At 36.0% G+C, this 15486-nt stretch overlaps 1 protein-coding gene across 3 annotated transcripts in view; it reads left to right on the top strand.

Annotated features, from left to right (window-relative positions):
* Window positions 1-12541, top strand: part of LOC138316366 (breast cancer anti-estrogen resistance protein 1-like) — an 81091-nt gene extending 68550 nt beyond the window's left edge. For all 3 annotated transcript variants that reach the window (XM_069258068.1, XM_069258067.1, XM_069258069.1), the window contains exon 3: window positions 8250-12541. In XM_069258068.1, the coding sequence (XP_069114169.1) occupies window positions 8250-10778 (2529 nt within the window). In that variant the 3' untranslated portion in view covers window positions 10779-12541. The remainder of the gene's footprint in view (window positions 1-8249) is intronic.
* The last annotated feature ends 2945 nt before the right edge of the window (window positions 12542-15486 follow it).

Here is a 15486-nt window from a genome sequence, read left to right as displayed (position 1 = left end):
GATTGGATTAAAGATCATATATTGCAAAGACCTAAACATCATGTACTCCATGTAGCTATTTATGTGTCAGCCAGGGCCTTTGTGGTAAACCTTGACCATACTTCTCTAGCATTAAGACAATAACATTAACTTGATGTAGTATACCTTTTTTCTCAGCTCAAATCTGATACTAGAATATCTCCCCTTACTCTGGTAGATTACCAATAGCTCTGTGGTCATTTTTACTCTTCTGTATTAATATTATTTTAAGATTGATTTGAACTCCATTTCTATTCTAACACTAATTTTAACAAATACAAACCTTTATGACCTGAAGAGTTATACAGCTTAACCTAATGAATTAAACTAAGATCAGGTACAACAGATTCTGAAAGAGATGAATGGAATCTTAAGATGTTTCTGATTTACCTTGGATGCTGTCTAAATTCTCACAAAACCCTGACCTAATTAGCCTTGAGATCTGTGTTATATAGATTTCATACTGGATGACCTAGGCCTTTATAGCCATAAAATTTATGTAACATAGATTTAATATGACTTGGCCTTTTTCATCCAGCTTAACAAATCTCCCAGTTCCACTCCTTCCACCCAGGGATTTAATAGTCTTACCCAGGTAATGGACCACCGGCTTATCTCTGGTCTATATCTATCTCCCTAATGACAACAGCTATAAGCTCAAAGGACTTTTAATCACTTCTATTTGTTTTTAGTTACTAGATTTTTTCCCTATCAATTTTTCCATCAGCAAATAATAGTCCCATACCATGGGTTACGATGGGTTGCGCTGAGCACCAAAATATTACATGAATATGTTTCGTTTGAAGTCTAATTTCATGCATGTTTGATCTGTCTTTTACATCATAGGGGGGATGCTTAAAACGGAATACAGTGCAGAAATTGTATAATTGGAGTGGTTTATTTCAATGATGGATATACCTGCTGGCAGAAAAAAACGGTTTATCATTATAGCTACAGGTATTAGCTTCAGTTTGGAGATATGTAGCACTATCTTGTCCTGGGGATTGTTTCTATGTACTGTACAGATAAAATCAAGGTCTGCACTTTGTGACTAACATCACCTAGGGAAACAACCAATCAGATACCAGTTTACTCAATCAGACTCGCAAACAGCCAATCAGATGACAGTTAACTGATTGTTTTTGAATGTAGACGACAGGGATGGAAGCTGAGTTACTGGCCCTTACAGAGATCTCTGTGGGAGACTTCCTGAGGTGTAGATATGTAGGTATCTATGGAAGTCGACTTTATCTGTAAAGGATGTGTGGTTCTTTGTGGGTGTTTTTATGTGTTTTCTATCCTTTATCTCTTCTGATGGAGATGGTAAGGAATGACCAATATACACCTTGACCTTACCAAGGTCACGACCTCTAGTTACCTACTGCCACAAATAGTTAGACAGAATATGTCATCTATGTCTGCATTTCTTCTGCTGACTTCCAAATTATTGTTGGGTTCCACCTGCAGTGAGATTGAAATTTTGTCAGATCACAGTGGCCTGGCACAAAATTTTTAAACCAACAGACCTAGCTAAGTAACCACCTCTGTATAAAGGACCTAGCTGTAGAGACCACTTTTGACCCTTAGGTGGACTTTATAGACAGGTTTAAATGTATCAGTGCCTTGACACCCATTCCATTGTTGAAATCATTGAAAAAACAAAAAGAAATTAATCATTGTATCTATGTACAATAGAATATTTTTGTGTGGTTGCAGCTATCAACATTTTTTTCGTGGGATTTGTGACTTTTTAGGAGATACTTTACCATTTATTAGGAGAAATAATTTCATTTATTCATGGCTTAGTCTGGCTTACGACATCATTAAAAGAAAATTTTGAAGGATTTTGTGTTTTGACAAAATAATGATATGAAATAGGATTTTATGATTTCCCAGGTGATAGGAATAAGTTAATCGTTTTAGGAAGAATTCCCAGCAGTCTTTATGTTATCTGAATCAGTAAAATAATGAAAATCTAGAATCCCAAACAGTCAACACTTCATAAATACAATCCTTTAACTCTAAACCACATTCCTTGTGGAGAGGGCTATATTCCGTTTATGAGCCTGAGATCTGTAAAATGTCATAAAATGTTTGTTATTTGTTTTAGTATTGTACCAAATAACATAAGGATCTAAGGATAAAAGATTGAATTAACCATTAAGGAGTGACAGAAGATGGCAGATACGACCTTAACTTAGATATTATGTTTATAAATCAGGGATAGAGGTACTTCTCTGCTGCGTGCTCACGCAGACGCTATAATTAGAATCGCCTGATGTGTTATTCATCAAAGCTGATCGTTCTGATAGACTTGTGAGACTAAGATGAATAAGTTTGTAAAAATATCATCTTCATTATCTGCTTTCCTTGTTTATAGATGACTTGTTTACTAATAGTGCCAATTCATTTACTGATGATAATTCCTTGTCAATATATAGTAACTTACACGTTTCACATCTTAAAGGCACAATTCAGTCCAGGAGAACATCAACATGTGTACATATATCGGAAATAAACCAGTTCTTATTAAAATTAGATCAGTCGGTTTTACTGTAATATGCCAAAAATGTCCATGGTGGTGAAATGTGTGTGAAGTGTTCAAACTCCCTCTATGTCCGCCATTACGCATTGTGGTCGGACGTCTTGTATTTAGAACCCTGGCCCTTGCTTACTCAATGGTTTCGATTAAAATACTTAACAATGACACGGAATTTGTCAATATTTTTTTGTTACAAGTTTCATAAGGAATGTAGAAAAACATGTTTATGCCATAGTTTGCCTCGTGGTTATATGACAGAATTAGCCTCACTTAATTGTCTCTTTAAGTGAACTATTTTCTGTCTTACATGAAAATTAATAACCTGTTAATTACCATTGCTAATTACCACATTATCAAATGTCAGGTTAACATGTTTTGTAAAAGTAATGACACTGCTGGTAAACCTTGTGACAGCTAATTTGTTTTATCATTATGTTGTCAGTTCTCAGATTTGATTGGTCAGACTCATCTTTACATATTTAAATATGACGTCATGGATTGACCAGGTGTCATATTGTGGGTTAAACATTATAGCTATATGTTAGGGACATTAGGCTACAATTTAACATCACTGTCCACTTGGGATTTTGTATTATAAACCATTTCTTTCTTTCTTTCTTTTCTTTTGATCATTTTATTCTGCTGCTAATGCTGAAAGTAGTATGATTATTTTGAGGATGTCCAGTAACAATAATAGTATTACAGACGTTGTATGTTGCTTATTCCTGCTCACACTCAGTCTATAGAGGGTTTAGGTGATCAGAAGATATTGTTTTAAAACCTGCTAATGTGTCTAATTATCACCTGTATTAGGGGATCTCTGATAATCATCAACCCCATTTAATTTGACAATAGTGTGTGTCTTGGTCGACTTTGTCCCACTAGCCCCCCACAAACATTAACCCCATACAAGGTATTCTGCCCTGCCACACACACATCATGACATGTATCGGATGGTGTCTGATATCATACAGCATTCAATTAAATCACACATATCTTTTCATATATCTTTGTACACTTATCTATATCATTAATTGTATAAGGTTGTGGAGTAGAGTTGATTGCATTCCTGAAGCAGGCCTTTTAACTCATTAATTCAGAAATTTCTGTGACCTTTACTGTCAATAAAATAGCTTTTGGACATGTGATGACTATTTCTCGTCATATTTCTCCTAGTCATATACTAGTCCCTTCACATGTTTTGATCAGGAGTATACATACATAGACAGATGTTGTAGAGTTGGATGTATGCTATCAGAGGGGCTTTTTACTATTAAGGAATAATTCAAAAGGCTCTCAAGAATGATTGAGGAATAGAAAAACAAATTATCCCATATGATCATGCAATACAGGCAGTATGCAATTTGTAAATCCTACATGCAAAACCACATATTTAATTGATTTGTTTTGTAGTTCATCAGATTTAGAATTTGAAGATTGAAAGTTTCCATAGTGAGCCTCAAAGTTTTATAGACTGCATTATTGTCATCATGACAATCCAATTTTCGTTTTCTCTGTAGATTTCTATAAAGCTGAGAATCTCTCACTTAATTCACAGGGGGTATCTACTATAATTCCCTGGTATGTACTATTTACCTGTACTGACAGTAATCAGTTTGATCTTTAACCCTGTTCACCACTGTAAATCAGAGAATTACCACTCCACAGGGCTATTGTGATCAACAGTATTTATCCTCATAATTTGGTTTAAATGACTCAATCTTTATTTCATCTACAGCTGTGGGTAGTTATGTCAAGTAGTTCCAGAACTGTATAGTTATATTACCCAGGATTACCTGGACTGAATTATGTCAGCCATTTCAATGGCCAATTCACTGTCTACATCGAATGAAGGAAACTTTGAGTAGCACACTATACAATTCTCATACTCATGTAAAACTACGACCATGATAACAATACAAATTCCCGACCTGAAATTGTCACACTAATTATGTTTGTCTTGTTTACTGGCTAAAGAAGGCTTTGATTAGTCATACCCAGGGTGAAAGATCAGCTGTGTTAGCTGGATACGGATCCTGGTACTAAAACCTTCCCTATGGTCCGCTCCAGGAGGACCAATCTATGGTACAAGAGGATAATGGTTCCGTCTTAGAGAACTCTGTAGCTTTTAAGTGAAGCCGAAAATCAATATTGGCTCTGACAAATTGTGTGTGAATCACAAGATTTGTCATAAAGTTGTTATAGTGTTATTGGCAGTGAATTGTGTACAGATTATTGGTTTATCATCCACTTCTGGCAATATCAGCTAAATCTTTGGTGTTAGCAGTTATCATACTGTTCTATAATAATGACCTTGGTCAGAGGCTCAAGTTTTACACATCAGTAATAAAGTCTCTACCTTTTATATATAAAGTTGTTTGTATTTAGACATTTACACATCAGTAATAAAGTCTCTACCTTTTATATATAAAGTTGTTTGTATTTAGACATTTACACATCAGTAATAAAGTCTCTACCTTTTATATATAAAGTTGTTTGTATTTGGACATTTACACATCAGTAATAAAGTCTCTACCTTTTATATATAAAGTTGTTTGTATTTAGACATTTACACATCAGTAATAAAGTCTCTACCTTTTATATATAAAGTTGTTTGTATTTGGACATTTACACATCAGTAATAAAGTCTCTACCTTTTATATATAAAGTTGTTTGTATTTGGACATTTACACATCAGTAATAAAGTCTCTACCTTTTATATATAAAGTTGTTTGTATTTGGACATTTACACATCAGTAATAAAGTCTCTACCTTTTATTAGCCCACCATCATCAGATGGTGGGCTATTCAAATTGCCTTTCGTCCGTGGTCCGTCGTCCGTCCGTCCGTCCGTCGTCCGTCCGTCCGTCCGTCCGTCCGTCCGTCCGTCCGTCCGTCCGTTAACAATTCTTGTTACCGCTATTTCTCAGAAAGTACACAAGGGATCTTTCTCAAATTTCACATGTAGGTTCCCCTAGGGCCCTAGTTGTGCATATTGCATTTTGGGACCAATCGGTCAACAAGATGGCCGACTGGCGGCCATCTTGGATTTTGATAGTTAAAGTTTGTTACCGCTATTTCTCAGAAAGTTTTGAAGGGATCTTTCTCAAATTTCACATGTAGGTTCCCCTAGGGCCCTAGTTGTGCATATTGCATTTTGGGACCAATCGGTCAACAAGATGGCCGACTGGCGGCCATCTTGGATTTTGATAGTTAAAGTTTGTTACCGCTATTTCTCAGAAAGTACTTAAGGGATCTTTCTCAAATTTCACATGTAGGTTCCCCTAGGGCCTTAGTTGTGCATATTGCATTTTGGGACCAATTGCTCAACAAGATGGCCGACTGGCGGCCATCTTGGATTTTGATAGTTAAAGTTTGTTACCGCTATTTCTCAGAAAGTTTTGAAGGGATCTTTCTCAAATTTCATATGTTGGTTCTCCTAGGGCCCTAGTTGTGCATATTGCATTTTGGGACCAATTGGTCAACAAGATGGCCGACTGGCGGCCATCTTGGATTTTGATAGTTAAAGTTTGTTACCGCTATTTCTCAGAAAGTTTTGAAGGGATCTTTCTCAAATTTCATATCTTGGTTCTCCTAGGCCCTAGTTGTGCATATTGCATTTTGGGACCAATCAGTCAACAAGATGGCCGACCGACTGACGGCCATCTTGGATTTTGATAGTTAAAGTTTGTTAACACTATTTCCCAGAAAGTACTGAAGGAATCTTTCTCAAATTTCATATGTAGGTTCCCCTACGACCCTAGTTGTGCATATTGCATTTTGGGACAGATCGGTCAGCAAGATGATCGACAGGTAGCCATCTTGAATTTTGATAATTGAAGTTTGTTACTGCTACATATCTCAGAAAGTACTGAAAGGATCTTTCTCAAGGTTCATATATAGTATGTAGTAAAAGTTTGAAAAGCAGGGAAAAGATCCCTCTTTCAAATGTCAGACATAGATCGTTCTTTGGTGGGCGCCAAGATCCCTCTGGGATCTCTTGTATATAAAGTTGTTTGTATTTGGACATTTACACATCAGTAATAAAGTCTCTACCTTTTATATATAAAGTTGTTTGTATTTGGACATTTACACATCAGTAATAAAGTCTCTACCTTTTATATATAAAGTTGTTTGTATTTGGACATTTACACATCAGTAATAAAGTCTCTACCTTTTATATATAAAGTTGTTTGTATTTGGACATTTACACATCAGTAATAAAGTCTCTACCTTTTATATATAAAGTTGTTTGTATTTGGACAGTTGTTATCAAATGTCTTAGTTTTGGATCTGTGATCTTTACCTTCACTTATACATGTATGAGTTAACTTTCAAACCACATGAATACATCAGGTATTTCTGTAAATCAAAATATTGTTTTTAGATACTGATAGACTATAGCAAAAGTAATATAAGTTACTAATTTATTAAAAAGTTCAGATTTTCAAAGTCATATCGATAGATTTATTAAAAACATCTAAAGATTTTGTCTTTGTGTGTAAATAAAGAAGAATTGCATTAGCTTTCTTCCCTGATCAAATTACATGTGTTTTGACATTTGACTCCGGGTACAGCCCAACTGTATTAGAGTGATACGGTATTAGAGACTTTCTTTGTCAATATTCATAATAACGATAATAGAATGCAATGGATATTGATGACTCCACTCAACAGAGAATGTGAAGCAGTTCCATTGTCCAATTAATATTTTGTCATTAAAAGTTGGCTATCATTTGGCTGTTATAGACAGATGGCCAGTAGAATGGTGTTTGACAATGTAGTAGATGTCCACAAATTTCGAGATGTGTTATGATGGCGATGTTTTTGAGCGAATGTGTTATATTGATAACAATCCAAGTTACGTTGATTTCTCAATAAAACAGAGACTGATTGTATCAATAAATTGTTTTGATCAAGGTCAATCATTCTAAAATGTCCACCAGCTAACTCACTATGAAAAATTCATTTATTTCATATTTCAAAATCAAAAGAAACAGATCTGAATGAAAATATCTCATTTAAATTTATATCACAATCCTTCTCTAATGTGACAAAGTAATGCTGGAAATTAACCCAGTACTGATATATACACTAATCTAATACAAAATTATCTCCCCCTAATTCAAAATTTAAAAGGTCAGTATTGAACTACAGGTTCATGATTCTGATTTTGTGGGGTAATTAATGAAGGTAAATCTAGCAGGGATAACTTTGTATCAATAGAAGGAACAAATCACAGATACAACAGAAAAGATAATATCTCAGGAATTTCTTCTTATATACTATATGGAGTACAATATAAATCCATGTACTCTGAATGGTTTTTGTCAAAACTCATGTCTGCAACTTGGTACATTGGTCTTCAATAAAGTCTAAATCATTTACCAAAGTTGAATTTTATTTGAGCCCACCAGACAGAATAAGGGTGCCTAAATTAATAATTGAATTTCCTATAGAATTTATTATCCCAACTGGCTCTTGTTTGGCTGCCGGCCGATTGCGTAACATGAATTAGCTTTTCTTTGTTACTCAGGAGCTTAAAAGAAAATACAAAACAAAGATGCATGTGTCTGTCTGGATGGTGTTTTTAATCTGTTTTTTTTTCTCTCACATAAATTTGTCCTATCAGCCGATTACAGTTACATGTCTCCTTATGGTTCTAATACTCTCTTCTCTCTCATTGCAGACCACATTGCCTCGGAGAACGTCAGATAACATCAGACCTACAAACACGATGGACTACGATGTACCACCGACTAGGAATGCAAACGATTCATCTTTTAATCATTCTTTTAACGACCAAACAAACTATGACACTCCACCTAGTGTCAGGAATGAGTCTGGATTAAATACATCCAGTTTTGATCAGTCAGTATACGATACTCCACCAACACACAAGTCTTACAGTTCTCCACAGGATTCTATGTATGATGTGCCCCCTAGTGGTGGGGAAATGTACGATGTCCCCGCGCCTTCGTCTAACCGGTCCAGCATTCTGTCTAATCTCTCACATCTGTCAAACGAGTCCACAATGACATACAGCAGTAGTAACTTTTCAAACAAAAGTAACAACCACAACTCTAACCCTGCAAGCATGTGTGATTCGGCCAGATCTAGTATGGATATTTCACCACAGGACTTCTACGATGTGCCACCCTCTCACCAAGAAGGGCGACACACCTCACTGAATCATAACAAACAACCGTCCGCTGATTCAGGGCTTGATTTATATGACTCGCCACCAAAAGTACGAACTATGGCCGAGCCTGCTGATCAGCAAGACTATGATGTGCCACGTACAGATTACGATACACCTAAGTCAATTAGTGCTACAGATACGGAACGAACATTAGAGCGTCAAAAGCCACGAAATGTCTATGATACCTCTAAAAACAGTTTCTGTGATAAACCCAATCCCAAGGAACATGATATAGATGATGTGTATGATGTTCCACCTAGTAACGCTCCAGTCAGGAGTAAAATACCGTTTCAAACAAAAGCGGATACTGGCATGCTGGAGGGGACCCGCTCTCTCCTCAGTGATATGAGTCTTAAGGTCGACCCGACGGGTGTGTATGATATCCCACCTCAGGTAACGCGTGACTCCATGTTGTCATCCAAGTCCGAGTCGTCGGATGGAATGGACGACAAGCGCCTTTCGATATGCAGTGTTGATTCTAGGAGTTCTGATATCCCGATTTATGATGAGTTACCATTAGATTTGGATGCTGCTATGGATCTTATGGTTAAACTGCAACAAGATGTTCAACGGGCTACAACAAAACTGTCGAGCTTCGTCAGCAGCGTCTGGAGAACCAAAAGTAACCTTGAGCCAAATATCTATGCCATCAAACTAGCTTCCAATGGTGTGAAAAACTCACTGGATGAGTTTCTTGCATTTGCACAAGGCACGTTGGCGAATTCTGCCAGACTTCCAGATAGTAAGCTCATTAATAAACTGCACAGACACCTTCACCCTTTACAACAGACACTGGTGCAGGTCAAGGCCTGTCTGAAAAATCTGGAGGACAGTAACTGGCAGCTGGCCACACTTGTCACAGAGGACGCCTCCAAAAATGATGATCTGGGCACAATCGCCTCTGTATCTAAGGACTTAACTGTTGATGTGAGGAAGCTTGTGTCTTTAATTCATGGAAATTCACCTTTACTTTTCAAGCGGGCATCTGATATTCCTGGATATATACCTGAATCCAGCTCGTCCAGCTCAGTGGAGACATGTTCCGCTGAATCCAAACCTCCACTTCAGCCGAAGCCTCAGTTGCCACCTAAGCCTGGTAATGCAGGGAAGCCTGGGAGTCTACAACACAGACCCCTGCCTCCTCCCCCTCCAAAGGAGAGGCCGCTACCCCCAACGCCAGCAGACAAGAAAACCTTAGTCGAAGGAGATAAACGCATGTCGGGTGAATTCCAGCGAAATTCTGACGATTTCCGTAGATATTCTGCTGAATTCAAGCGACTTTCAATGGAATTAAAGAATAAACAGCTTGAAAACAAGGAGAAGGACCTTGTAGAAGAATATGATTATGTTCATCTAGAGGCAAGGGATGTAGATGAGCAGATGAAACGAAAAAATAGTTCAGAAATAAGAGGTGATGTTCATGAAATGCCTGAACGCGATCTTAGTTTACCTGCTAAATCGTCGTCAAATACAGACCCTAGATCCACAGGGGATATAATACCGACTAGTCAGGAGTTAGGACAGTCAGATTCCGAGAAAGTGATGGGACCTGTAAATATACGATACGAAAGTCCGAAAATGACCCAGACAGTCACACCCACCATTAAGCTTGACCCCAATGATAAACAGGTGCTATTCTTCTACTCTGGACAGTTGGAAACACATTCAACACTTCTAATGAACGCTGTTGATGCTTTCTTTGCTTGTATAGAAAAATGCCAAGGACCAAAAGTGTTCATCTCACACAGCAAGTTTGTGGTTGTGTCAGCTCACAAACTTGTCTACATTGGTGACAGTCTTCACAAAAATCTCATTAATAATGAGATCAAAAACAAGATCATGCACTGTGCGAATCACTTATGTAACTGTCTGAAGGCAGCAGTGACTACAACTAAGACTGCTGCCCTTCAGTACCCTTCTGTACCAGCTGTTCAGGACATGGTGGACCGAGTCACAGATGTGTCTCACGCTGTGTACGAATTAAAACATGTGATATCTCAGGCCGCCTCCTTATAGCATCAGCATGTATACAATATCACTCGTTATTTTATGCCATGATCATACTTGTTGTTCAAAATTTGGTATACTTTTTCCACATCACAGATGAAAATTAAATTTATCTGTTAAAGAGGGAGAACCGTCCAATGTTTCAAATGATGGTAGAAACTAAGCAGTTAAACCATAGTGAGGTGAAGTGTGCCTGAAGGGAAATAACTCTTACAGATTGTTGTCAACTAGAAAAGTGTTTAAGGGGAGGCAATGCATTCTTCTCCCCTTCGATCTCATTTCCACAACAAAGTGCTGATTCTTTTATTAAGTTTGTGATTCTGTTATTTTACTTTTTAAATGTGTTTTGTTTCAAGATGTTTTAATTGGATATTGATATTGATGTAAACCAGTCAATGAATTTGCATTTTTTGAAAAGATCAAATTGTAAATTTATTTATTAAAAAAAAAAAGAGGTAAAAAACTTAGATAAGTTAAGCTCTGTTGATGAAAATAGTTACTGAAATTAGGTAAAGAGAACATTTTAAGTGGTGTTACACCACTATAAACATGTTTAGGGGAAACTTTTGTGTGAAGCATTGAACTTAAGTAATTATAAACTTGATATTTCTTACATATTGAAATTGACAAATGTTTTGGTTTTAAAGCTGACACTTGTATATAGGTAAAAAAAGTATGAATTACAAAATTAACCATTTGCCTTGATTTAATTCTTTTCATATTTATCATAACAATCTTTCAGATGATTCGACCAAATAATTTATTGAGATATTTATTGTGTTATCAGCACGGTTCTACTCTTACTCATTTGTCAATTATATCATCTATTTGTTGTTTGTTATTCTGTTCTATGAACACTGACAAGATCTAAACAAACCATAATGTTCATTTGCTTTGAAATCCTAATATTTAACATGATATCGTCAATTCTTCACTGTTCTACGTACCAGGAACCAAGGAGGATCTAATACAACAGGATATAGAGTACTATTGTCCATTCAAAACCAGTTCAGTGTACAAATTTATATGGCTGATTACCATCGAAGGCTACAGCAAAATACTATTGTAGTTCTGCTCAGATGTTGTATACCTGCAAATTGAAATAAATAGAAACTGCTTCAGATCAAATAGAATCAGTACAATTAGAGTGAACTGTGGTGTGAGAAGTTGATACCTTGGTATCATGATATGCTTTTTGTACATATGGAAATTATATATTTTAATATTTAAGCTTAACGACAAATAATAGATACTCGATCTGATGGTGAGTTACAAAGTTATTTGAGAGCAGGACCACTACTATAGCTGTATATCAGTAGTGGGTCCGTTTAACACTGTCCATGTACTAGAAAGTGCCTTTATTTAAAACGTTGCCTTATATACTACAGTATCAACCAGTAAACATCCCGGTCTGGCTACAAACATCATCACTGACACATCTGATCAAGGGAAAATTTGTTTTATACATAAACGTCCATATATTTCATATTCATCATTGTTCAAAGTTACAAATAACATTAAAAAAAATACCAGCATTGATACCAAAAATATCGGCCAAATATGATAAGTTAGCATTCTTTACCAAAAAACATTTCTGGAAAGAAAAGAAATGCTATTTCTCCCTTGATATTCTTGAAGTCAAAATGGTTGACCTATTGACCTTTGTGTTACTATTTATATAACTGCCAGAGAACCAATATAACCGGCTGTTTACATCCTTATAATGTTTATGTGTCCATATTGCTAAGCAATAAAGTTACTTATAACATGTACCTGTTGTGTTTGTGCTATTTACTAGATTCTACATACACTGACAAAATCATACAATACTAGATTCTACATACACTGACAAAATCATACCATACTAGATTCTACATATACCGACAAAACCATACCATACTAGATTCTACATACGCTGTGACAAAATCATACCATACCAGATTCTACATACACTGACAAAATCATACAATACTAGATTCTACATACACTGTGAAAAAATCATACCATACTAGATTCTACATACACTGTGACAAAATCATACCATACCAGATTCTACATACACTGTGACAAAATCATACCATACCAGATTCTACATACACTGACAAAATCATACCATACCAAATTCTACACACACTGTGACAAAATCATACCATACTAGATTCTACATACACTGACAAAATCATACCATACCAGATTCTACACACACTGTGACAAAATCATACCATACTAGATTCTACATACACTGACAAAATCATACAATACTAGATTCTACATACACTGACATAATCATACAATACTAGATTCTACATACACTGACAAAATCATACAATACTAGATTCTACATACACTGACAAAATCATACAATACCTGTTGTCATTAGGCCTCTCTCCTACTTGTACCAGTTGTGTTTGTGCTATTTCTAGATTCTACATACACTGTGACAAAATCATACCATACTAGATTCTACATACACTGACAAAATCATACAATACTAGATTCTACATACACTGACAAAATCATACCATACCTGTAGTCATTAGGCCTCTCTCCTACTTGTACCAGTTGTGTTTGTGCTATTTACTAGATTCTACATACACTGACAAAATACACTGTAGTCATTAGGCCTCTCTCCTACTTGTACCAGTTGTGTTTGTGCTATTTACTAGATTCTACATACACTGACAAAATCATACAATACCTGTTGTCATTAGGCCTCTCTCCTACTTGTTTGTCATTAGGCCTCTACTGGGATATAAAACTACCAAAGTTTCCACCTCACGAGATGAAATATAACTGTAGTTCATCAAGAAACAAAGAATACTGTCTTTATTACATTTTTCTAAGTCTCTAATCTAGGTATAGACTAGGCTTATTGAAACTAGTGTACATTTTCATATGCACCCTCGGAAACTCGGTACGAGTGTCTAAACCGTTTATCAGCGTGGGTAACCGACCATATTCCCCCATTAAGAATTTACCACTTACTAATTTAGTACCACACATGGGATGAAAATGACATAAAATAATTTAATGCAAAATGTTCATGACCCAATAAGTAAAACAAGTGGAAAGATGCACGAAATATTTTTTGATCCTTCAAAAATGGTGTTTCCGTCAAAACGATATTTTTAACATAAATTCTTTATTCTGATCGGTCATTATTGAGTGAAAATATCAAAACTGATCCTGATATTTTCACTCGGGTGAAAAAACCCATATTTTCATCTTAAAACCAAATATTTCAGTGAAAAATGCATTACATATGCTCAATTTCTTATCAAAATGCCTATACTAGAGTAAGTCGTACTGTTGATGAAATAAAATTCTCAAAACTATATTTATATTTAATGCGATAACATTCTGCCGGAAAATCAGAACATGCTAAGATTGTTAACATTACATATAAGGTCAAAAGAGTTACGTCCCTTGCATCGTTACTATCAGGAATTATAATGTCTGTCCCTTTATTATTATATACTTCACTGCAATCAAACTGATGCGATTGAGATAAAACTGAAAATCAAAGGGAAAGGTAAGTAATTATCAGGATATATAGTCCGGTGGCTTATGTAATTCCGTGGGCAAAAATGCCAAAAAAATCCACTATATTAATGAGACCTCCAGACGTTTTCTCATGTAGCTTTCTAAAGTTCATTTCCAACATGATATTTGGACAGTTTATAAATCCGATGCATAGCTAGATGTAAACAAAATAGTCCTGCATCTATATCTTCACCCGATTTAAGACAAACTCCGTTTGATCAAGATACAAGTTTGGATGTCTTCCTCATTGTTTTTTCTGGCGTATACTCTCACTTCATGTACTTATATTAGCCGTTGTTCATTAGTTGTCGATATTCATTCATACCTGTATGTGGTTCAGCTTTAAGCCTTGCAGCAACACACATTCTGCGAGCTATTTGAAGTCCAAATTTTGGGTGTTAAGATGTGGTCTTACCTTTGATGTTCACACATAAACAACAACCACGCTGAGCCCTTGTCAGAGCACCTGTTTTGTTTCACGTCCTATTAACAGATATGGTTGATTAATGACATGTGCCAAGCTTTGGTGTGATGATGGAAATCCGATGATGTAAGACAGAATACACAGCACGACTTTCGAACTCGTGACGCAGAGCTTCAGGACTAGAACTGCCGGGTGTACAGATAGAGGAAATCATCCTTGTAACGCGTATGAGGAATATGTAAACTGCGACAACCAAGTCCGTAATTTTGTTCCTTTAAAACCTGATTTGAATGTATCGTTAAAGTGTTAGTAGTTTGTGTAACAATGTCGTGGAGTTGAGCTTTATCACTCTGGTACTTGATGAATCATTCCTTTCGAATTTTGAACCTCTAAGTAAATGTGTAGGCTTTTTCTGCATGTTTGACGATTTTCTATCCAGGAATGTTTGACGGATCTGGCTCTCCCATCGATAAAGAATGATTGTCAGAATGATGCAGACCATCAAAAGGACAGAAAATGTCTGTAACACTATCTCCTTCATGGCCACTCTTTCACCTAGATAACAAAGAAAGTTAGAATTCAGAACATCGACAGGATAAACTGTAATTGATCTAAAAAAGATAAAACATCAAAATTATAATTGACAGAAATCAGTGTCAAAACCAGACATTATATAAAAAAAACATATTCAACAACATACGAAATACTGAAATATTCATATGGATAAGTTTCTAGACATACGAGGACGTT

Source organism: Argopecten irradians, chromosome 2 (assembly GCF_041381155.1).
Source record: "Argopecten irradians isolate NY chromosome 2, Ai_NY, whole genome shotgun sequence".
Lineage (NCBI taxonomy): Eukaryota > Metazoa > Mollusca > Bivalvia > Pectinida > Pectinidae > Argopecten > Argopecten irradians.
Note: the sequence above shows the minus strand (reverse complement) of the source record. Positions and strands in the feature narration are given on the sequence as shown.